The sequence below is a fragment of the Neofelis nebulosa genome, chromosome 13, assembly GCF_028018385.1.
Source record: "Neofelis nebulosa isolate mNeoNeb1 chromosome 13, mNeoNeb1.pri, whole genome shotgun sequence".
NCBI classification, from domain to species: Eukaryota; Metazoa; Chordata; class Mammalia; order Carnivora; family Felidae; genus Neofelis; species Neofelis nebulosa.
Window position 1 is genome coordinate 52,599,257 of NC_080794.1, and position 25,822 is coordinate 52,625,078.

The window sequence follows — 25,822 nt, forward strand, 5'->3', positions numbered from 1 at the left end:
TGTCAGCACAGAGCCTGATATGAAGCTCGAACCATGAACCGCAAGATCATGACCTGAGCTGATGTCAGATGCTTAACCAACCGAACCACCCAGGCACCCCTAAACAGTGCATATTTAAGGTGTACAGTACCTTCACAAGCAATATTGTGAACATATCCATCACTCCCAAAAGTTTCCTCATGCCCTTTGTAATCATTCCCTCCCACCCTTCTCTAACCCCTTCCTCAAGCAGTCACTGATCTGCTTTATTTCACTCTAGATTAGTTTGTGTTTTGTAGAGTTTTATATAGATGGAGTTATATACTTTTTGTACTCTTTTTGTCTCTTTGTACGTATTTTTTGTCTCTTTTTAAAGGTTAATTCTTTCAAGATTCATCCAAGTTGTGTGTATCAGTAGTTATGTCCTTTACTTGCTGAGTAGTATTCATTGTATGGATATACTACAATTTGTTTATTCATTCTCCTGTTGATGGACATTTGGATTGTTACCCAGATTGTGGTTGTTATAAATAAGGCTCCTGTTAACATTCGTACAAACCCTTGTATGGACATATATTTCCTTTCCCTTGGGTAAATACCTAGGGTGGAATCATATGGTAGATGTATGTTTAACTTTTTGAGATACTGCCATACTGTTTTCCAAAAGCGATTGCACCACTTTACATTCCTACTAGACGTGGAGAGTTCCAGTTCTTCTGTATCTCTGCTAACATTTGCTATGGCTGTCTTTCATTTTAGTATCTAACAGGTGTATACTGGCATCTCATTGTGGTTTTAATTTGCATTTCCCTCATGAGTAATGATGTTGAACATCTTTTCATGTACTTATTTACCATCCTTACGTTTTTATTGTTGAAGAGCCTTTTTAAATCTTTTGTCCATTTAAAAAATATGGTGTTTTTTTCTTATTTTTGAATTTTGTACTCTAGATATAAGTCCTTTATCAGATACGTGCTTTACAAATGTTTTCTCCCAATGTCTGAATTGTCTTTTTATGCTCCTGCCTATGTCTTTTGAAGACTAAAGTTTGGTTTTAAATTTTTTAATTTTGATGAAGTCAAATTTATCCTTTTTTTCCCTTGTACATATTGTACTTTTGGTATTCTATTAAGAAAGCTTTACCTAACCCAAAGTTGCAAATAGCATCTTAGAACTTTTATACTTTTGGTTTTACACATATGTCTAAGATCTGTTTTGAATTAATTTTTGTATATTGTATGAGGTATATATCTAGTATCATTTTCTGCATATATGAATGCCCAATTGTTCCAGTACCACTTGTTGAATAGACTGGACTGTCTTTTCTCCATTGCATTATCTTAAATCAGTTGCCCATTATGTGTGTGCATATTTCTTGACTCTCTTCTGTTTCAGTGATGTATTGACTATCTTTATACCAATACCACATTGTCATAAACACTACAGTTTAAGTTTTGAAAATCAGATAGTGTTCTTTTTCAAACTTGTTTTGCCTATTTTAGTTTTTTTGTACTTCCATATGAATTTAAGAATCAGATTGTCAGTTTCTACACACACACACACACACACACACAAGTCTTCTGAGATTTTTATTGGGATTATTGAATCTGTAGTTCACTTTGAGGGAGAACCGACACTTAAGAAGATTGAGTCTTGGGGCGCCTGGGTGGCTCAGTCAGTTAAGCGTCTGACTTTGGTTAAGGCTGTGATCTCATGGTTCATGAGTTTGAGCCCTGCATCAGTCTCTGTACTGACATCTCAGAGCCTGGAGCCTGCTTAAGATTCTGTGTCTCCCTCTCTCTCTGCCCCTCCCCCACTCACACTCTGTCTCTCTCTTTCAAAAAATAAACAAACATTAAAAAAAATTAAAAAAAAATATTGAGTCTTGACCCATGAACAAGGTATGCCTCCTCTTTAAGTCTTATCTAATTTCTCTCAGCAATGTTTTCTAGATTTCAGTGTGTAGATAGGTCTTACATACCTTTTGTCAGATTTATCCCTGTTTAATTGGTATTTTTGATTTGTTGTAAATGGTGCTGTTTTTTAGAATTTTAGTTTCTTATTGCTTGTTGCTAGTACATAAAAATAAAATAGATTTTTGTGTATTGATATTTATATCTTGTGTCTTGTTTGCAATTTTGGCAAACTCACTTATTAGGTTCCAGTAGCTTTGATTCCGTTAAATTTTCTACATAGGCAATTGTATCATTTGTGAATAAAGTTTTACCCTGCCCTTTTCTACCTGGATGCCTCCCTGCTTTTTGGTCCTAGTGAAAACCTCCAATCCTTGTGTTGTTCTTGATCTTAGGAGAAAGGCATTTATTCTTTCAGCATTAAGTATGATGTTAGCTGTATGTTTTTAGTAGATACCCTGTGTTGGGTTGAAGAAGTTCCCTTCTATTTCTGGTTTGCTGAGAGTTTGATTAGGAATGGATCATGGGTTTTGTCAAATGTTTTTTTGTGTCTTATCAAAGATAAAGCTGTATTCTTAAATTTTTTTAATGTGTATTTTTAGAGAGCAAGCATACAAGTGGGGGAGGGCAGAGAGAGATGGGGACAGAGAATCTGAAGTGGGCTCTGTCTCGATGTGGGCCTCAAACTCAGGAACCGCAAGGTCATGACCTGGGCTGAAGTCAGACGCTTAACTGACTGAGCCATCCAGGTACCCCTCTTTTTTAAAATTTATTTATTTTGAGAGAGACAGTACAAGTTGGGGAGAGAGCTAGAATCTCAAGCAGGCTCTGCACTGTCAGCACAGAGCCCGATACAGGGCTCAAACCCATGAATCATAAGATCATGACCCGAGCCAAAATCAAGAGTTGGGTGCTTAACCGACTGAACCACTCAGGTGCCCCATAGGTAAATCTGTATTCTAGTTAAAGCAGCAAGGGCAGATTTTATTCAGTAATAACTATTGTGATAGGGAGGAAAGTCCAGTGTGAACTGAACCCCACTTCTTTTTGTGTGGAGGTGACTAGGATGTTTTAAAAGGATAATGAAGGAGTAGAAAGGAGGAACAAATGGGAAATGAGTAGGGGCTTGAGTAGAGTCAGGGATGTAGAAATTTACAAAAAGCTGGAAGAGAATTTGGTCATTGTGATTAAGCCAGCTGGGTTTGCTACCTCATGCCTATTCAAGTTAGGCTTGTACTCGCCCATAAAGATTGGGAGATAGGGGCTCTGTTTTCAGGGATTGGCTGGAACAAACAGTAAATACTTTTGGCAATTTTGAGTTTTCCCAGGCAGGAACTTAAGAGGGTTGGAATCATCATCCTAGGAACACAGCCATGAGAAGTTAGAAACTACACTAGTGTTTGTTCAAGTCTTTTAATGCAGAGGTTTGGATGGAGTCATATGTACCAAAGAGTTCTTACAGTTTTTAGTCTACTGAGGTGATCATAATGGTTTTTATTATTTTGTGTATTTGTCAATGATCTCCAGAGAGAACCAATAGGATATCTTTATCTATAGATATAGGTATGAGATTTATTATGGGAATTGGCTCACATGATTATGGAGGCTGAGAAATCTGACCAGGCTGCTGTTATTTGCAGCTTGGAGAATCAGGAAGTTTGGTGGTATAATTTAGTATACATCCAATGGCCCAAGAATCAGGGAAGTAGATGATATAAGTCTCAGTTTGATTCCAAAGGCTGGAGTCTGAAGGCCTGAGAACCAGGAGTGCTGATATCCAAGGGCAGTATAAGATGGATGTTCTAACACAAGCAGAGAAAATCCACTCTTCCTCTATCTTTCTGTTTTATTCAAGCCCTCATTGGATTGTATGATGCATTGGGGGCATTGAAATATGAACAACTTCTGGAAATGCCTTCATAGAAGCACCCAGAAATAATGTTTTATCAGCTATCTGGGAATCCATTAGCTCAGTCAAGTTGACACATAAAAGTAACCATCACAGTTTGCTAATATGGCAAAGTACCCTGGTTGGTGTTTTTTTGTTTTTGTTTTTGTTTTATTTTTAATGTTAAACCAACCCTACATTTCTGGAATAAAGCATACTTGGTTATAATGTATTAATATGTTTATAAATTATTGGATTTGAATTGCTAAAATTCTTGTCTAGAATTTTTGCATCTGTGTTCAAAAGGAATATTGGTCCATAGTTTTCTTTGATTGTAATGTTTTTGTCCGATTTTGTCATAGGGACAGTACCGGCCTCATTCAATGATTAGGGAATTATTTCCTCCTCTTCAGTATTTTAGAAGAGTTTAGAGTTGGCATTACTATTTCTTCCTTAAGGTTGGTAGAATTAACCAGTGAAGCCATCTGGGTCTGGAAATTTTTTGTGAAAAAGTTTTAAACTACAGTCTCAATGTCTTTAATATAAGGCTATTTAAGTTACCTGTTTTTTCTTGAATGCACTTTGATACTTTGTGTCTTTCATGGAATTGGTCAGTTTCATTGTTTATTGGTATAGAATTGTTTACAATGTTTATTATTGTCTTAGTCCATTCTGGTTTGTTATAACAAAATACCTCAGACTTGGTGGCTTATAAACAATAGAAAATTATTTCCCATAGTTCTGTAGTCCCAGATCAAGGTGCCCGCATGATCCAGGGTGAGGGCTTTCTTCTGGGTTGCAGACATCTCATTATATCCTCACATGGCAGAAGTGGTGAGGGATATCTCTAAGACTTCTATAAGGACATTAATTCATGCGTGAGAGCTCTGCCATCTGACCTAATTGCATGCAAAGCCCCCACTTCCTAATACAACCACATTGGGCCTTAGGATTTCAACATATGAATATGAATTTTGGGGAGACACAGACATTCAGCCTGTAGCACCGATTATCCTTTTTTCTTGATCATCTGGTCATAGGTTTATCAATTTAAGTGAACTCAAAGAATTCTTTCATAGATTTTCTGTCATTTTTTTTTCTTTATTTTTTGGCTTTTGCTTTGATATTCATCATTTTGTTTTCTTTGTTTCCTTTGAGTTTAATTTGCTCTTCTTTTCCTAGCTTCTTAAGGTAGAAGCCAAGGTTATTTATTTGAGATCCTTCTTATTTTCTAATGTAGGTATTTAGCAATTAGAAATTTCCTATTTTCTGCTTTTGTGGCATCCAGCAAATTTTGCTTTGAGTTTCATTTTTATTCAGTTCAAAATACTTTCTAACTTCCTTTTGATTTCTTCTTTGATCCATGGTATTTTTAAGTATGTTATATAATTTTCAAAATTTCTGGACTTTCCGAGATCTTGCTCTTATTTATTTTTAATTTAATTGCATTTTGTCTGTGGACATATTTTAAATAAGTTAAATCCTTTAAAATTTATCAAGGCTTGTTTTATGGCACAGAACATGGTCTCTTTTGGTAAATGTGCTATGTACACTTTAGAAGAATGTGTATTCCTCTGTTGTTGGATGCTGTGTCCTATGTCAGGTCAAATTCATAGTGTTTTCCAAGTTTACTCTATCCTTGAATCTAGTTGTTCTATTAGTTGAAAGAGTGATGAAATTGCTGATGGTAATTATGGACTTGTCTTATTTTTCCCAGTTTTGCTACATGTATTTGATGCTCTGTTATTCGATGCATAAACACTTAAGATTGTTTGAGCTTCTTGATAAATTAACCCCTTATTATTATGAAACGATTATTTTTATTGTGGTGATAATATTTTTTGCTCTGAAATCTACTTTGGTAATAATACAGGCATTGCAACTTTCTTTTGATAAGTGTTAGTATGCTATCATCTTTTCTGTCTTTCTACTTTTAATCTATTTGTGCCTTTATATTTAAAGTGCTCTTGTATAAGCAGCATGTGGTTGGGTCTTTCTTATCCAGTGTGGTAGTCTCTGCTCTTTATTTAGATGTTTGGGCCATTTATATCTAATGCCATTATTGATACATTATTCATAGGTTAAATCTTCCTATTCATTTTCTATTTGTCTCATCTGCCTTTGTTTCTCCTTTTCATCTCCTTCAGGCTTTGTTAATTATTTTTTAAGATTTAATTTTTTATTCTTTTTTTTAAGTTTATCTATTTTTGAGAGAGAGCGCATGCACGCATGTGCAAGTGGGGTAGGGGTGGAGAGAGAGGGGGAGAAAGAGAGAATCCCAAGAGTCTCCGTGCCTCTGTCAGTGCAGAACCAGATGTGGGGCTTGATCTCACAAACTATGAGATCATGACCTGAGCTGAAATCAAGACTCAGTCACTCAACTGACTGAGCCACCAGGTGCCCCAGATTTTTATTCTTTGTTGGCTTGTAAGCTATAACTTTGTTTTAGTCGTTTTTAATTTAATTTATTTTTTATTTCTTGTCAGGGTTTATATTAGTATACATTTTTAACTTATCACAGTCTACCTTCAAGTGATAATACTTACGTATACTATAAACACCTTACAATAGTATACTTTCATTTCTCTCCTCCTGGCTTTCATGGTATTGTTGTCATACATTTTTCATATATATATGTTATGAACCCGAAAATTACAGTATCAGCATTTTAAAACATTTTTAAAGAGATTAACATATTAAAAAATATCTATTTACCCTTATAAATAACATTTCTGGTGTTCATTGTCTCTTTGTGAAGGACTTTAACATTTCTTGTAGTGTGAGTTGGCTGGTAATGAATTTTTCAGCTTCCTTTTTTTTTCTTTCTTTCTTTTTCTTTTTTTTCATGTATCTGGGGTTTGTTGAGCTTTGTGGATCTGTGAGTTTACAGTTACCTTTGAATTTGAAATATATTTTTCTGTTCCCTCCCTTCTTTGGGGACTTCATTTCACACATTAACTCTTATAGTTATCCATTGTTATGTTTGTAATTTTTAAAAATTTTATATCTTCTTTCTGTGTTTATTTTGCTAATTCTCATTGCTATGTTTGTAAGTTTGTTAATCTTTTCTTTTTTGTTCTCTAACCTGTTAATCTTTCTGGTGTATTTTTCATCTCAGTTCGGTTTGGATCCTTTATGTCTTTCATGTCTCTTTTCAACTTTTTGATCATAAGATCCATATTGAACTTTAAAAAATTTATTTAAAAATAAAACTCAGGGACGCTTGGTTGGCTCAGTCGGTTAAGCGTCTGACTTCAGCCTCAGTCATGATTTGGCGGTTTGTGAGTTCAAGCTCTGCCTTGGGCTTTGTGCTGACAGCTCAGATCCTGGAGCCTGCTTTGGATTCTGTTTCCCTCTCTCTCTGCCCCTCCCCTGCTCATGCTCTGTCTCTCTCAAAAATAAATAAACACTAAAAATTTTTTTAAAAAACTCAGTTAAGATATCAGGTAGTAGATATTTTTGTAGACTTTTTTTCTTCTCTAATTTCAGCATAATTGTATATCTTGCATATGTTTCCATTTGATTAATCTGAGTTTTTTCTGTATTTCTTCACCAGTTCTCTATTAACCAGTTCTCTTTTCTTTTTCACACAAATAATTTCACCATTTAAAAAAAAAAATCCATGTTTTTCTCATTCCTCTGTTGCATTTTCCCATTATATGATGTTTTTCCTGTGTTCAGGCCTGTTTTAAAAATATCCTTCTGGGGGCACCTGTGTGGCTCAGTCAGTTGAGCAGCCGAGTTCAGCTCAGGTCATGTTCTCACGGTTCGTGAGTTCAAGCCCCACATTGGGCTCTGTGCTGACAGCTTGGAACCTGGAGCCTGCTTCAGATTCTGTGTCTCCCTCTCTCTGTTCCTCCCCGCTCGCACTCTGTCTCTCTCAAAAATAAATAAAGATTAAAATATCCTTCTGTGCACATAAGTAGGATTATTAATATGTATTTTTAAAAGTCTAAAAGACAGTTTTGTATTTGGCCAACAAATCAATGTTTAGAAATACACATTTCATTTGACAGTATTTGTAAATTATTTTCCAGAATAATGTCCATTTTAGCCTGTTACTAACAGGGTCCACTGTAAGCAACAGCATTATTTCCAATTAGTGTGAGGAAAGGGATTTCATACAGGGAAGTAGTAGACACTTACAGGGTAATTCAAGGGCTGGAGGAGCAAGCTGGGTTTCCAGGAACAGTTAATCCCAGCACCCTTGGACTGCTCTGCTGAGATCCGCTGACAAATCAGAAAGTTGCTATTGCCACTTCTTTTGGAAAAAATCACTATCTGTACATAGTTGAAAAAGCTGCCACATTGCCGCAGACTTTGCTGAGATAGTAAGAAGCTCTTGGCTCTAGAATCACTCACTTTTGCCATGATCTAGGTGAGCAAAGTGGATGCTCTGCCCTCTTCTTTCCTGCCCGCTGCCCACCCGCCCCCCTCCACTGCCATGTGTCATCTTCAAACCAGAGCTTTGAGCACTAGTGCATTGAGTAAGCACACCCTAATTATTCCTAGAACACATATTACAAGGTTGTTCAGAAAATACATTTTTGGGGGTGCCTGGGTGGCTCAGACGGTTGAGCATCTGACTATTAATTTTGCCTCAAGTCATGATCCCAGGGTCATGGGATCGAGCCCTGCATTGGGGTCTGCACTGAGCGCGGAGCCTGCTTGGGATATGCTCTCTCTGTCTCTCTTTCTCTTTCTCTACAAGAAAAAAAAAGGAAATACATTTTTTAGCTTTCTTTTTCATACCCCTTTAACATGAAATTGATCTGGATGGAATGAACAGGCCCACATCAAGGTAATTCAGCAATTAGCTTACATTGAAATAGTAAGCTCCATGGAAAAAGAAAAGTGGTATTTTCTTTTATATATTTATAAACAATTTGTTACTATCTCCATTGGCCTCAACATCTTGCTTCTAATTTTACTATGAAGCATCAGGATGATGCTCATCTTTTTTTTCTTTTTTTTTTTTTAATGCTTCTATTGATAAACACTTGTATCTTAATAAGATGTTCCTGGAAAGGTGGTTTATATATACTTTAGTTTCAGTAAATTAAGCACACAGCTATTCCACTTGCTTTTACACATAAGTTTACGTGCACTTATAGAATGATGATCGTCTAACCACATTTATATTTGCTATGAAAACATATGAATGTTGGCAGCTAATACTGTGCTCATCTTTACCTGACATATTCTGAAAAGATGACCTTTCAATTGGTAACAAGTATTTTGAGGCATAATCACTACACTTTTACCTCTTAATTATTCTCTTTTTTCTATTTGATAAGTCATTCTCTTTTAAATCATAAAAGCTTAATATAGGGAACCTGGAGAAAGCAGTCTGTGTTTTAACATCCCCAAATCTTCAGATTCTAGCCTAACTCCCAGTTTAATGCTCCCAGGATCCCTCTAAACCAACTCCCAGTTTAATGCTTGAACCTGCTCTGTATCATTGTGGTTTACATGTTCTTGGGCATATATTAGGGCATCTCCCAGGGCACTGACCTTGTACGTCCAAAAGCAGTTCCCTTCTTTTTTGGGTGACCAGTGATTTGAGATACAATATTAAGAACAAGCTCTCTATAGCTTTCTTTTATTGGTGGTCTTACTTTTTTCTTCAGGAACCATCAGTCTTACTCTGCAACATAAAAATCATTGTTTAATTTATTACGAAGTTAAGTCTCGCAACATTCTAATTGTTCTCTTCTGGACCATTCCTAGTTTCTTTATATAAGTGTGTTTAAATGAAGAGATAAATATACATCTTTAAAATATAGTGTCCCAAATTACTGTCTCTGGTTAGGTATCACTTTCTGTGAGATCATTTGTGTGGCTTCTTGAATAATCTGTCTGCATTATCTGCAAGAGCCCAGAGATTAATATTCTCTTACCTAGAAACAAGGATTTCTTTTGTCATCTGTTTGTCTTTCCTTGATCCCTGGAGTGTTTTTAAAAAATCTCCTTCCTAGCATGTTTTTCCTGTCTGGTAATCAAATCTATCACTGTAACTCCTAGTTTGGTCAAGCACTCGCAGAAAGTTGTAGCACACTCACTAAGAAACAAATTCTGACTAACTCTTTTCTAAATGATTGTTTTCTACCTTATAAGGCTTGTCTTCTTTAAGAATGAAGAAATAAGCTTACATGTGTTTTTCTAGAGATAAAAAAGCATACCGTTATCAAATATTGAATACAAGTTGATCAGTTTGAACTATTACATTTTCTTTTGCATACATTAATTTTGAAGCTTGAATGCAGATAAAATTACAATTTTGAGATCCTGCCATTTTAAATATTCTTAGTCAAAAGCCAACAGTATTGGTTCTAGCTATTTCTTGTATTAAAGGCTTACTTTTTTCCAGCCAATTCTCACACAAGTCTTGGACTGGTAATGGTTTGCTGTTTACTTATTTAGGTCTGGAGATGGAAGAATGCACAGAATGACTGTAGCAGACCTCTGTGATGTTGACCTATGACCTGTGAGAGTTTGTTAGGTGAGAGTCTATGTCATATAGGTAAAAAGCAAGAGTCTAGTTTGGTTATGAAACATAACATTTGCAGTTGGCTTTAATATGTTGCATATAAATTGAATGAGGATAGTGCATGAATATATTTGTCTAGGTCATACTTTGTGGTTTGTTGGTTGTCACTATTCTCTTACAGCTGTCCTACCTGCATTAAACAACTAGGAGGCAGATCATTTTTCAGATTTTTCTGTCAGTAACCCTGTTGAAAACCACTCAAATTTGTTTTTAAATGCAGAAATGAAAAAAAAAATACTATAGCCATAGTAACCTATAATATTTGTTAGTGGCTTTTATATCTGACATCATTGAGATGACTCCTTTATTTTACACAAATGAAGAAGCAGGTCCAAAGAGAAATGCCTTACCTATGGACACTTGAATTTGTATATTTCTTCCATATTATTTTGTTTCCTCTTAAAAATGTTTTCACATGAATATAACTCCATGCACACATTTATACTTTTGTTCATTTATGTAACAAGCAGATATTAACAATATGTTAATGTACTGGAAAGAATTCTGCCCTTTGAGGAGCCTATAATGTAGCAGAGAGATGGGAAGAGCCATGTCACAGAATGCAGTGAACGCTATGACAGCAGCTTCCCCAGTGTATTCCAATTGGAGATTTTTTGATGATGTGGCTAGTTGTGTTTTTGTTTTTGTTTATTCCCTTTCTGCTTGGAATTTAGGTGTGCTTTACAGTTTTTCAAGTTGAGGAACTGGGGCACCTGGGTGGCTCAGTTAGTTAAGTGTCCAACGTCAGCTCAGATCATGATCTCATGGTTCGTGGGTTCAAGCCCCACATCGGGCTCTGTGCCAACAGTTCAGAGCTTGGAGCCTGCTTCAGATTGTGTCTCCCTCTCTCTGCCCCTCCCTTGCTCATGCTCTGTCTCTCTCTCAAAAAAAAAAAAAAAAAAAAAAAAACATTAAAAAAAAGTTGAGGATCCAGGCCTTTCTTCACTTTTGGAAAACCCTCACTCATTATTTCCTCAAATATTGCCTCTCCCCCGTTTTCTTGGTTCTCCCTTTTTGGGAGTAAAGCTCACTGTCTTCTTCCATGCTTCCTGTCTGTCTGTCTCTGTGTGCCTCACTCTGGGGATTTCTTCAGCATTGTCTTTCTGTTCACTCACCTTCTCTGCTGCCAGGCCTACTTGTGCCACCGCGAATATAATTTCAATATCTACATGTTTTTATTTCATAAATTTTTAAAATAAGTTCCTGTCTTTGCATTATGTTATTTTTTGTTTATCTCTGTGAACATATAAGAGTTTCATATTCATATTCATATTCAAGTTTATTTCCTTAGACTTTAGGCTCTTGTCTAATGTTTTGACTTTACATTTTTTGCTTGCTCTTGGGCCCTGAGAATTTTTTCTTCTGGCTTTTGAGCTTGGCTGTATATTAAAAATTACTTTGCTGTGAGCCTGAGTGGCTCAGTCAGTTGGGCGTCTGACTCTTGATTTCGCCTGAGGTCTTGATCCCAGGGTTGTGGAATGGAACTCACATTGGGCTCTGTGCTGAGTGTGGAGCCTGCTTAAGATTTTCTTGCTGTTTCCCTCACTCTCTCTCTCTCTCTCCGTCTCAAAAAATTTTTTTTACTTTGTTGTATTTTTTTCTAGGATTTGTACGTGACTGGAGATGGAAATAGGGTGTTGTATTTTTTGGTGTAGCTCAGAAGTACCAGTCTCCCCAGTGGACTATGAATTGTGTGTATATGTATAAAAACAATTCTGCTGTGTTACCTAAACCTCTAGTTAAAAAAATTCTTCACATTTTACAGTAAATATTGTTGATACATCTCCTTCCAGTAAGTGGAGGTATGCAGTCGTCCATTAATTATTCACTTCACATGTGGCCGTTTTTACTGCATCTTATTTTTTTTAAAAATTTTTTAATGTTTATTTATTTTGGAGAGAGACAGACAGAATGTGAGTGTGGGAAGGGCAGAGAGAGAGAGAGGGAGACACAGAATCTGAAGCAGGCTCCAGGCTCTGAACTGTCAGCACAGAGCCTGACATGGGGCTTGAACTCATGAACCACGAGATCATGACCTGAGCCAAAGTCAGATGCTCAACCTACTGAGCCACCCAGGCACACCAATTTCTACTGCATCTAAATAGGTCGAGCTACTACTAAGGATTTATTTCATTTAACTTAATGTAGCATATACTTATATCATGATTCTGTACAAGGCACTGTTCTTAGGACTTTACACATAGTAACTCTGAATTCATTTGATCCTTGTTCGAATACTATTAGGTGTTATCATTGCGTCCTAATTTTATAGATGAAGCACATTGAGTAGTTAGAGGAGTTGCCAAGGGTTCCCCTGTTGGCGGTTGGCGAGTATTGGAATTGGTATTCAGACCCAACCTCCACACTGATACTCTTCATTTACTTGCTTTTGGCATGCTGCTCTGCCAGCCACTGGCCTTTATCTTTTCAAACCACATGTCCCTCATAATGAAACTCGCCCAGCTCCACTCGCTCTGTGTCTTCATTCCTGCCGCACTCAGTAAGTCTATACTGAGCTCGATTCAGGTGCTTTTCTGTTTGCTTCCGTATGTCTTTATCTTCTGTCTTCATTTATTTGTTCATTTTTGGGGAACAAATATATAGTAAGCACCCATTACATGGTGCATGCCTTTAGGCGTTGAGCATAAATGCTGCCTAACACAGAGACGCCCTCCGTGCTGCCCGGATCTCTCCCAAGCCTTGTGCTTCTGTCAGCCACGCCTCAACTGTAGTCCCGGTCCTCGTCGGCTCCACTGCTGCAGCGGCCTGCGCGTTGGTCTCCAGGCTCCAGCCTCCCTCTTCCTGCTCTGTGCACTGCTGGCCGGGAAAATAGGCAGTTACCCAGTTCGGTGTGGTAAGTGCCATGATCCAGAGAAGTATCCCGACCCAGTCTCGTGGTGACAAGGAAGCTTTTCTGGAAGAAGAGATGGTCAAAGATGAGTCTTAAGAAGTAAGAGTTAGTTGAAGATAGAGGAGAAGAGTGTTTGGTACAGTATAAGGCAAAAATTCCAAGGGAAGAGAAGAGCATGTGCTATGTTTGAGGTACTGAGAAAAACTCATTATGCTAGAACTTGAAGTGTCAGATGGGTGCGGTAAGAAGAGGTGGGAGCACCCACGGTGGTGTTAAGGGAACTGAAACAGTACAGGGTAGAGCTCTATTTTAATAAGGTGACTGTGGTTTGGTGAAGGCGACCAGTGGGGAGACCGCTCAGAAAGCTAATGCTAAGGTCTGTGTGATAATGGCCTAAACCCAGGGGAGTGGTATTGGGGATGAGAGAAGTGAGCAGATCACAAGGAGATGGACAGGAGGTGGGATCGATGCCATTCTGGTGGCTGATGGATTGTGGTGGTCATGGGAAGGGGACATCAGGTCGAGACATTCACTTTGACATAGGAAGGGCAGCTGATTAGCTGGAAGGATGGTGAATTTGATGGTGAACTTGAGGAACATGCAAGTGTGAGGTAGCAGTGGGTGGGCCACCTAGAGATATTCAGAATTCTCAATCTCTAGAGAGAAATCTAATCTATCTAAGCAAGAGAGAGAAAGAGAGAAATTTGGGAGTTGGATAGCATGTGGATGGTAAAGGATGCCCTAGGAATAGAAAAAAATGTCAGAATGAATAGCCTCAGAAGAAAAAAGGGTGTGTGACAGGACACCGAGGAAGGGCAGTCACCATCTTGAGTCACTGTGTCACAGACACCCCTTATCATGACAGCAAGCACCCCATGCTGACTTCTGGTGCTTGCTGTATTTCAGAATATTTTATCTTTTTTCCATACAACTTTTGCATAGGCCATGATATATTGCCCATTTTATTCAGTCATCTTAGTGCTGAGTTTGGGTGTTTAGCCTATAAAGAATTTAATTTACTACATTTCAAAAGCCTATCTTTTTTAAATAGCAGGGAGGACTGCTGTTGGATTCACAGTATTTAGGTAATATGTGAATAACTAGTAGTGATTACAGTTACAAGAAAGTCTAAATAGTATATTTTTCCTTGGGGCTTTGGTTTTGAAGTAGACTTAGGCTAATGGAGGCATAATGCTTGTGTATTATTAGCTGGGTGATTAGCGTTTATAAGCAGAGTCACACACCCAGATTGTGAAAGACATGCACAAGTGATTCATTCATACTGTACCCCAAGATTCATTGATGGCTGTTCTGTAAGAGCAGAGGTCTTTCTCTTCAAATACACGGTGTGACCTAGGATTCTGCTGAACTGGGAGGAGCCTCTGCTTTGATCAGCATAGTTCTTGTGGTCACTCAGTGTCACTGTCCTCCTGTCTTGGCCTCAGTGGCCTTCCCATACCAGTGCACTGATAGCAGTTGTCATCTCACAGGGAACTTGGAGACACAGAGACTAGAGTCTTTTAGTAAGTGAACTTACATAACTTCACAAAAAGTATTCCATTAAGCTCAAGATAATACTAAGAGTGTTTTGAGGAAAATTAGAACTTTGAGCCCTTCACTTTAAAAAAATTATTTATTATGAAAAACAAAAATATGAGGGGACTATTTGAGATCTTAAGAGGCTTAACAATCAAGTGGAACCTGCTAGGTAGACTCCATTTGAAAGTGCATATTCTAAACTCCTGTTATGGATAGATTGATGAAAGTGACTTCATCTTTTCCACCCCCCCAATTTACTGTTCTTTAATGCAGAGCTTTTGAGGGAGAAACCTCTGAGAGTTTCAAGTGATAAAAATGCTTTTTTTTTTTTTTAAAGTAACGTATTTAAAGATAAGCTATTTTTTTTTTTTTTTTTAGCTCTTCTCAGTTCCTAGTTTCTACGATGGGTCATAGCCATAGAGTAATGCATATTTGAACAGCTGAAGCAGTACTCGTTCGTGAAGCAGCTTGTTTTAAATGTTACTAGAGTATTTTCCTGGACTATATGGTTTTGCAAGGTATTTCAGGTAAAATATGAGTATAAAAATATTCTGATTTCTTTCACATAAAGTGTGTATCATTCAACACACTTAATGCCTCTTTATTGAATCATATCATGAAATATTTACTCTAGTTACATTTAATTCTCAAAATATTTTGTATTTTCTACCTTCTATTAATAAAAATTGAAATTCTATTCTTGCCGCCAGGCTGGTTTATTTTTCGCAGTACAGTAATCACAGTCGGTTTTAGTAATCTCACCTTGGTATTTGCTCCACATCGTCTCATGTGTGGTGGAATGGGATTCATAGCCTACATCGGTCTTTAGGACATCACAAAAGCACATGATTGAATTCCCTCGGAAACCTGGTGACTGGTCCAGGTCTGAATCCTACTTGACACCTATTTTAGACCCTGGTCCCATTCTGAATCCTAAGTCTGATATTGCTTTATCCAAACCACACAGATCTTCATTTGTACTTTTTATCCTGGCCTATACTACTTGAGCATTAATTTTTCTAGTATTGAAAATCTAATGGATATAATTTGGCTTACTAAATTATAAGTTTATAATATACTGTGTATTGTGTCAAGTATTCAAGGACTGCTTCCATGTTTAAGAATGTTATTGTGAGTACTATGTTTTTTTCTATATTTAAGTAGGTCTGCATAAGGTATTTATAAATTATATAACTTACATGCCCATTAGGGACTCCATTCTTCCTCTCCATTCTCTATTCTCTTCCTCCGTGAATGGGTGGTAGTGGGTAGAAATGTAAAAGAAAGAAATTAGCACCTGTATCTCTGATGTGGCACTTAAAAAATTCTATCACGTGGTTGTTACCTGTTAGTTTTTTGTTTATATCCCATAATAGAGTATGAATTCCTTCCTGGTAGGGATGATTTTCTTTTCCCCAGGCCACAGCTTTAATTGGAGGGAGGAGGGAAAATATAGAGGGGTCCACAGAGGAGGGAGTTACCCAGGACCCATGAAGCACCCAGCCTCAATAGGGGGGAATGTAAATGGAGTGGACTTCTAGCTTTGGAAGCAGTACTGGGACTGAGGACATGTGGTGTGGGGGTTCTGGGAACTCCAGGGGAGCCAAGCTGCACTCCAGCACTAGGATGCAAAGGTCCTGGAAATGGATGATATTTTATTCATCAACAGGAGTCTCTTGTAGCATATAGTTATGCAGGTTCGAATGAAGACATACTCAATCTTTTGTAAATGGTAATGGTAGTTTTACTCAGATGTTTGTATTTTCATGTTAAGAGCAGGCCAAAAAAGTATACAGTGGCATTTGGAAAAATCTGGGAAAGATTGTCTTGTGCATACATTTTCCCTGCACATCTCTTAGAGCTTCTGTGGCTGTGGGATTCCTAATGCGTCCGTTATAAAACTGACACCACCCTCAGGTACTCTGATAAGTCCAGTGGTTTGAAAACTGTATTGTTTTAATTAGTGTATGATACATGCTTTGTAGAAGCTTTGTGGTCTAGAGCAATGTTATGATACTGGTAACTTCAAGAATGCTCTTGCATGTGGCAGATAAGTGAGAAGGGGGCTCTAGGTAGAAAACTATCCCAGTGTCTGAGGGCACAGTTTGCTGCTGAACTGTTATCAGCAGGCCAGGCTAGGACTGGCATTACAGAGATAATGTAGAAAGGTCTACTAGGTTCCCACACAGGGTGCTCTCTTGGGTAACTTTTTAGTAACTGAGGAAGACCAGTCCTTCTGAAAGGCCCAAACAAGCATACAGTAGAGGTCAGAGCAAACCAGATAACTAGTCCAGAGTATTAGGCAACATTTGAAGGAGCAGGTTTTAAGATCATGGCAAGCCAAGAGTTCATCAGGTCAAGGTCTTCGGAACAGCAGTACTGGCAGAGAAAAGCCATGAATGGTTGTTGACTACAGGCAGTCAGGGTTATAGGTACTTTCCTTTTATAGTTCCTGCTGCTTCAGGAACATGTCATTGTATTGGTCTTAAGAATTTGAAGGTCTTAGTTGGAGCATCGTCAGTGGGGGGGGGGGGGGGGCATACATGTGTACTGTAATCAAACTGCAAACTCTGCATTCTGTCTCACCTAGGGCTGTCTTTTCTGCATTTTGTGTGGCACTGTCAGCACAGAATTGAAAGTACCGTGGGGCAGTTCAGTTTTGATGCGGAGTTTTTATGAAAGTTGGAACTACCATCTTGCCCTATTTCAGAATAGTTACGAAAGCCAGGTCCTCCATAATCAGACCTTTCACCTCAGGCACCCAAAAGGAATCAGAATGCTTTATGAGATACCTGAAATATGCTGTGAGTCCGTCACCTGTTGTTTCAGCTGCTAGACAATGTAACCTTTGGAGAAATAACCTTTACCAGAAAATATGTATGTTTTAAAGTCCTCAAGAATGGTTCTGTCAGTGGGAATTTTAAACCCAGAGCATAGAGATACTTGAAAAGAGGAAGGAAGTCAAGGGATAAATGACAGTACTTGGGAGACAATGAGAGAAATAAAAATGATAATAAAAAATTTGTTATACTTTTAAAATATATTAAAAAACAATAGATTGATGACTGAAGTGATGATTATCTTAAAATTGGGGAATTAGTTTATCATGTGGAATTAATATATTACCCAACAACCCTTTATGCTTCTCTGTTGGTTTGTTGTGGGAAAAATGCTGAAAACCCTTGCCTGTTGGGTATTTAAGATGTGTTCCAGTCTGCTAAAGAGGACGTGGAGAATACAAGAAAATTTGAATGACTCTGTGTTCCAGAATCTTCCCTTGTAGTTTTAGTTTCTTACAGCAGTTACAGGCCTTTTTTATAGAAGGGGTTCTCCTTTAACATTATATTAACATTCTCATTCTTGCAGTGGGGAGTTGAAGGATAGGGTAGAATTTGTACATGTGGTAGTCCATAAGAGTTTTTAAAATTTTAATTTATTAAAAATTTTTTTGATGTTTTTTATGAGAGACAGAGTGTGAGCAAGTGAGGGTCAGAGGGAGAGGGAGACACAGAATCCGAAGCAGGCTCCAGGCTCTGAGCTGTCAGCACAGAGCCCGATGTGGGGCTCGAACCCACAAGCCATGAGATCATGACCTGAGCGGAAGTCAGACGCTCAGCTGACTGAACCACCCAGGTGCCCCCATAAAAAAGAGTTTTAATAATGAATTCACAACTCTTCCACCTAACTGATAACTCTGGGGGAGATTGGTGTCAACGGCGTGCCTTGTTCATGCCCTCACTGTACCACTGCTGCCACCATTGCACCAAACTGCTTACCCTCTTTTTAATTTGCTCTTAAAATCCTGTGTTCCTATAGACACCTCAGGCCAAAGGATGATGAGTCTGCCAGTAATAAGGAGTTATTTTTCAGCAGAATGAATCGAATTGGCTGCCTTGGGAGGTGGCTGGAGAACTCTCTGTTATTGGGGTTGTTCAAGGAAAGAGCCAGAGCTGCAATATTATACAAGGATTCAGGCTCTGTGTTGGGTTGGAATAGATGATCTTTATGTTTCTGCTAAATCTGAGAATCATTGATTTTTTTTGAATATCCTTAATAATCAGTTTAAAGTTCTGAATTAATTTAAAAAATATACAGGCTAACTAAAGAGGACTTAATCATGTAAACAGTCCAAATGCCATCTCTGAGGATGCTTTCAGCTGCAGGTAACAGACCAACCCACCCAACCTGGCTTAAACAATGAAAAGCTTTACTAGCTCATATAAAAGGAGGTCTATATTAAAGAGAAGGATGGGCCTCAGGGTGGTTGATCCAGCATATCCAAGCCATTCCCAAGGACCCAGGTTCTTTCTCACTGATTGCTCTACCATTCATGGGGTATACTTCATCTCAGGGCAGATTTCCCCTGAAGTAGGTGGTTGTCAGTAACATTCAGGGCTGTATATGGCCTTGTGAATGGGAGGAGGAGAGGAAGAAAAGCTTGTTGCTCTCTCTAAACATGAGTAGGTATTTCCCAGATACTTCCAGCACATATCACCTCCTGAGCCGCAAGTGGGCTCTTGCCAGTCAACCTGCTTTAGGGACAAGGGGTGAAGTCAGCATCCTGAGATACATGGTAACTCTGGGGAGAGAGAAATACTGAAGAGAATTGGGGGTTCTGTTAAAAGGAAGAAGAGAGGGCAACCAACAGTATCCACTGTAGTCATTTTGTTATGATCTACTGTTTTGATGTCTATTATGCCATAAGTCTTTGACTTACTTTTTGATGTGGCCATATCAGATTATTAATTTTTTTTAAAGTGGTGTGATTTCTATTTTAAGATGGAAGAGTGAAGCTAAATTTCAGAATATCCATTCTTTTTTTTTTTTTTTTTTTTTGATGTTTATTTATTTTGAGAGAGAGAGCAAACAGGGGAGGGGCAGAGAGAGAGGGAGAGAGAGGCTCCCAAGCAGGGTCTGCACTGTCAATGCAGAGCCTGACATGGGGCTCAAAGTCATGAACTGTAGGATCATGACCTGAGTCAACATCAAGAGTAGGATGCTTAACCGACTGAGCCACCCAGGGCACCCCTCAAAATATCCATTCTTTTAGACTTAAGGATATGAACAGCAAATAGATAAAAACTGGCAGAAATAGGGGCGCCTGGATGACTCAGTCGGTTGAGCGTCCGACTTCAGCTCAGGTCATGATCTCGTGGTCCCTGAGTTCGAGCCCCGCGTCGGGCTCTGGGCTGATGGCTCGGAGCCTGGAGCCTGCTTCGGATTCTGTGTCTCCCTCTCTCTCTGCCCCTCCCCCATTCATGCTCTGTCTCTCTCTGTCTCAAAAATAAATAAAAAAATATTTTAAAAAAAATTTAAAAAATAAAAAAACTGGCAGAAATATACCAACAGCTATTCAAAGAAAACAGCTGATGGGTGGTGAGAGAAATGAAAGTTTCCAAGTATTCAAAGGGTTTGGCTCAGTCATTCTTGTTTTCTATTATTAAAAAAATATTTTTTAATGTTTATTTTTGAGAGTGAGAGAGAGAGCATGAGCAGGGGAGTGGCAGAGGAAAAGGGAGACAGAATCCAAAGGAGGCTCCAGGCTCTGAGCTGTCAGCACAGAGCCTAATGGGGAGCTCAAACTTCACGAGCTGTGAGATCATGACCTGAGCTGAAGTCGGATGCTTAACCCACTGAGCCACCCAGACACCCCAGCTCATTCTTAGTCCCACACTATGCAGAGGCTCTATGAGAGAAAGGATAGTGAGCAAAATATTGCAAAATCCCTAATGTCTGTGTCAAGGAGCATGAGTATGTGTTGGCAGTGCTGTAGGAGCACTGGGAATTCCAAGTTACTGGAAGTCATTCCCTGTGGGTTTCTCTTGTGTGATAAAGAAAGACACATTGGAGATTACTATTCTGGAATACTCAGACTGGGAAAGAGGTAGAGAAGAAAGGTAGAATAATCAAACCTTAGAGCTGATTATCTTCATCAGTAAACTGGGAGGTAGCAGAACACCTGGCAGGAGGGAACATCAATAATGCAAGTTTCTTTGGAGAACAGTAAGTGGAAGAAGGGGCATAACTATAGTAAGCTACAGGTGACAGGGTGCTCGGGATTTGGGTCAAAGGAATGACTGCAGAGGAAGAAGAGAACAGCCTGCGCTGGACTCTCTGATGGAGATGAAATCTCTCAAGGATTGAAGGAATTAATGTTGGGGAGGAAAAGAATAGCTACAGCTGCTTGTAGCTCTAGTCCCAGCTGAGCTGGTTCTCTTTTCCCTTTTTCACACTCTGTAAACACCAGTTAGAATGAATCTGTAAGGGGAGAGGCTCCCCTAGACTACACAGTAACACATGCAGAAGCACTCCACAGAACACACCAGTGAAGCTTGAGCCAACAGGAAGGCCTCACAAGCCCTCTGCACTCACAACAGGATGGAGAGAAAGGCATGGTACATGCAGAAGAAGGATACAGAGTCTATTACTATTATTTTTTAATATAATTTATCATCAAATTGGTTTCCATACAAAACCCAATGCTTATCCCAACAGGTGCCCTCCTCATTGCTTATCACCCACTTTCCTCTCCTCCCCGCTCCCCATCAACACTCATTTCTCTGTATTTAAGAGTCTCTTATGGTTTGCCTCCCTCCCTCTCTGTTTGTAACTTTTTTTGCCCCCTTTCCTTCCCCCATGGCCTTCTGTTAAGTTTCTCAAAGTCCACAAATGAGTGAAAACATATGATACCTGTCTTTCTCTGACTGACTTACTTCACTTACCACAATACCCTCCAGTTCCATCCATGTTGCTGCAAATGGCCAGATTTCATTCTTTCTCAATGCCAAATAGTATTCCATTGTATATATAAACCACATCTTTATCCATTCATCAGTTGATGGACATTTAGGCTCTTTCCATAATTTGACTATTGTTGAAAGTGCTGCTGTAAACATTGGAGTACATGTGCCCCTATGCTTCAGCACTCCTCTATCCCTTGGGTAAATTCCTAGCAGTGCTATTGCTGGGTCATAGGGTAGTTCTATTTTTAATTTTTTGAGGAACCTCCACACTGTTTTCCAGAGCGGCTGCACCAGTTTGTATTCCCACCAGCAGTGCAAGAGGGTTCCCGTTTCTCCACATCCTCGCCAGCATCTTTGGTCTCCTGATTTGTTCGTTTTAGCCATACAGAGTCTATTCTGGAAGAAAAGCTAATTTCCCTTCAAAATGGGAGCAGATTCCTGAGTAAGCTATTAAGGAGTAAGCTATTAAGAACCTGAGTTTCATAAAACACAGACTCAGAAATGATACAATAAAATAACAGAATGAAAAAAAAAATAACAGAATGAGGTGAAAAGGGAAGAATACAGGGCCAGGGAGTCACATGGGGAGCCAATCTGCAGAACAAATAAATTCGAAGTAACTAGGAACTGAACAGTCATGGCTGGAAGATGAACTTACTGAGAGTACAAAGCTTGAGATATTCACAGTGAATGCCGAAGAAGAGGAAAGAAAGAAGCAGTTAGGTAAAAATGATAGGGGGAGGATTGGACTTTCTGGAGGTGGAGCTGAGATAAAAGGAGTATGGGCCTTCTGTTTTTTGTTCAGGTTCCTCTTGGAATCATGTTTTTGGTTGCAGAGGATTGACGATTTTAGATAACACTCATTTGAAAATATGTAAACGCTGACAAATTGGTGAAAACAAATGTTCATGTTCTTTTTAGAAGAATATCAGTGAGATGAAAGTTATATTTTTAGCCTGAGAGACCAGGAAAATTCCCCTTTGAAGCATTTTGTTTCCTGGCATTGTTACTGAAAACTCCCCTCCCCACAACATGATTTTCTGTGCTCTGCTGGAACTGGTCTTTTGCTAAATGTAAATACTGACCTGCTGATCTTAGAGCAAGCACTTTGCTGCTTTCCTACCACCAGAAACCATTTTGTAGGGCAGGTTTTATGGAGAAAAAAATTTTTGTGTGTAGTGTTAGACATCTGTGGTTAATCATTTACCTTTTCTACATTTTAAAAAATCTCTTAAGTAAGTCTGGGTAATAGGTTAGCCTGAAAAAAGAGCAAACAGATCTACTAACATTTACTGTCATTGACTAGAAAAGTGAACTTTCATTCTTTGCCTTCCAGCAAGTATATGCTTTAGAATCTTTACATTGCAAATTGCTGTGGGGAGTAGACCATAGAGCAGAAATGGGTTGCTGGAATGGACTTGTCATGAATTATTCATTCACTATCTAGTTCCTTGGAAATCAGCTGGAGGAAGTAGTTAGTCCAGTTTGATCACAGGAGTGGTATGCCAAGGGCTCCAGCAAGCCCTTACAAGTCCAGCCTCAAGGATGTGCTTCTGCTGTCTGCTGCTGTAGGGCGGCAGCTGCTGTGTAGACGAACCCAGGAACATGCTGCTGGGGAGAGTTGCACTGAGGACTCCCCAATGCATCTTGCTGGGAAATGAAGCTTCAGGTAGGAGAAGTGCTCTGTCAGCAGTGGCCGGATTTCTCATTGATTTTAGGGATGCCATTAGGCCTTATGGAATAAATATATGTAGAACCAGAATTGTGCCAGGATACCTCACTATTGAGGTTCTCAACCAGAGAAGCTTAGCAATTTAATTCCATTTTCAAGGTTGTACTTTGTTTGTAATAAAACTGTTCCTTGAAATTGTGAAAAGTATTCTTAAGCCAAATAAGCATTTAAGTGTATAAATTGTAGCAATTTTTTTTCATGCTGTCCTCCTGTTGGTGTAAAAAATGTCCCTTTAATTGACAGGATTTTGCCCGTGTAAACTTAAATCATGGAATTAATGGCTTTGGAAAGTCCTGAAAAAGACAACTTAGTTTATAATTTGAATGAGCACAGCTGCAGGCTCCATTGCATTTTCTGGAGGAATTATTGTTTTCAGAAGGCTCCTGGCTTGGTTCTTTCTGCTAGAGCATTCATTATTCATTCTGGGAAGATTTTTTTAGCTTCTTATAGGATGGAAAATGCATAAAAGATGGAGCAGTAACAAAGGCTCTTAGTTCTATTTGTCGGTATTACCGTGTGTGTGTGTGTGTGTGTGTGTGTGTGTGTGTGTGTGTGTGTGTGTGTGTCTAAGTGTCTGAGTGTCTAAGCCAGACATATAATTTCATTTGGCAGGGACATTCTAATGTTTTCATTTGCATGTCTGTCTTATTTCCTATGGATGCTATCTCTGTTAATTTTGGTGAGGCTATGAGATGCTCTTGAGCTATAAGGGACAAAGATAGTAATGAAAAGAATCAGAGCCTCGAGGCATCTGGGCCAAATTGGATGTATGCGTTTCACCATAAAATATCATTTATAGTTTTGAAACTCTTCAGTGAACCAACATCTTGTGAACAGATATATTCTGAACTCTGAGACAGAGAAGAACAACAGTCTCCTCCTGCACCATTTTCTTCAGCTCCACAAGAGTAGGAATCTTTGTTTTGTTCATTCATCATTCCCAAGGGTTTAGAACAGTACCTGGCACATAGTATATGGTTAATAAATGTGTCCCCTGATGAATGAGAATACAGTCTATACTAAAGAAATTGAATAGTTTTTCTATAAAGGTTATTTGCTTATACAGCACTGTAGGAAGTATTTACAGTGTTACAATTTCTATAGTAACTTTTATAGCTAATGTATTCTGATTTGTATTGATAAAGATTTTTCAGCTAACCTCAAGGGTTGTTGGATATATAAAGAGTTATATATAAAGGATTTATTGGATATAGAAAGAGTTTTTAAATGGCAGAAGTTAAAATCTGTTTATTTTACTGCTTGTATAATTAAGGTTTTAAAAATATAAATGAATAGAAAGACCTTTATGTTTTTCATAACTTTATTTCATGTTCAAAAAGTAAAAATGAAAATTCGTAGGAAACTCATTTGAAAAAGATTGTATTTATCAATGCATTACTAGGAAGATCATCATTCTAATCATACCATGTTACATGTAGCATTTTAAAAAGCATTTATCAGTCTGTGTCAGGAGGGTTTTGGAACTCTAACCCATTTATTCATAAGTTCAGTGATGAGTTTAAAACTGCAGTATGTGTGGTGCTGAGCAGAACTAAATAGGGCAACATGTTCCCCATATATATACCACATTTGGGAGCTCAGAGGAACCAAAGGGGTCATCTCTGTTAATGTCTCTGCCCCGCCCCCTTCCATACAAACCCACTTCATAAAGGAGGAAACTAACGTCCAGAGAATATGGATGAATGGCCAGGAGAAAATGGTTAGCTGTTACTGTCTTAAGCTTGATCATCTCATATATTTTCTAGCTTCTTGTTACTTCATTATCATCATGTTAAAGCTAGAAAAAAATGAAGCAGATAATCACATTTTTCATAAATTTGAACTGTATTGTTTTATTGAAGACAACCATTGATGCATTTTGCATAACGTTAAATAAATTGCCCAGTCTGTGTGTGGAAGTAGCTTTATAAATTGTAGGCTTTCCCCCTGAATTTTTGTGATATGATTGGTTTTTTTTCCTGAGTTATAATTGTAATGACTGTGCCTTGAATTTTATTTCAAATTTGAACTTTTTATAAGATGATATTTCTGTGCCATTTTTGTTATTCCTTAAAACTACCAGAGGTTTGCATTTATATTTGAGATAGATGTAGATTACTTCATACTTTTTCTGAACCCTTTTTTACCAATTTTATTAGTCTGCTTGGGCAGCCATAACAAAATGGTACATATGTGTGGAGACAGAAATTGCTTGCTCTCCCTCCCTCTTCTCATAAGGCCACCACTCCTGTTGGATGAGGGCTGCTTATGACCTCGTTTAATCTTGCCTGCTTTCTAAAGCCCCACCAAATACAGTCACATTGGAGTTTAGGGCTTCAACATAAGAACTTTGGTGGTGTCATAGTTCAGTCCATAGCACTGACCAAGGCCTTATTTTTTAAAGCAAAATTTCCAGTAAGTTTTTTTGTTTGTTTATCCAGTTTAGAGTTTACTCAGCTTCTTTAATCTGCAGGTTTATGTCTTTCTATAAACTTGGGAACTTTTATTTTAGCTCAACTTGGGGACATTTTGTCAAGTTTTTCTTCAGGTATTTTCCAGCACTGTATTCTTTCTCCTTTTTTAGATTCCAGTGACATGACTGTTAAGCCATTTGGTTTTATTTCACA

General features: G+C 38.3%; 1 protein-coding gene across 14 annotated transcripts in view; it reads left to right on the forward strand.

Moving 5' to 3' along the window:
• Positions 1-25,822, forward strand: part of MARCHF8 (membrane associated ring-CH-type finger 8) — a 123,870-nt gene that overhangs the window by 54,389 nt on the left and 43,659 nt on the right. Inside the window, exon 1 of one of the 14 annotated variants that reach the window (XM_058697047.1) lies at positions 12,517-13,184. The exons of 12 other annotated variants lie outside the window; for them this stretch is intronic. Coding sequence is in view for 1 of the 2 variants with exons in the window: in XM_058697044.1 (XP_058553027.1) it covers positions 23,121-23,132 (12 nt within the window). In the remaining variant the exon portion in view is untranslated. Of the gene's footprint in view, positions 1-12,516; positions 13,185-20,908; positions 23,133-25,822 lie in introns of those variants that run through there. One more of the 14 variants, XM_058697044.1, reaches the window with a different exon arrangement.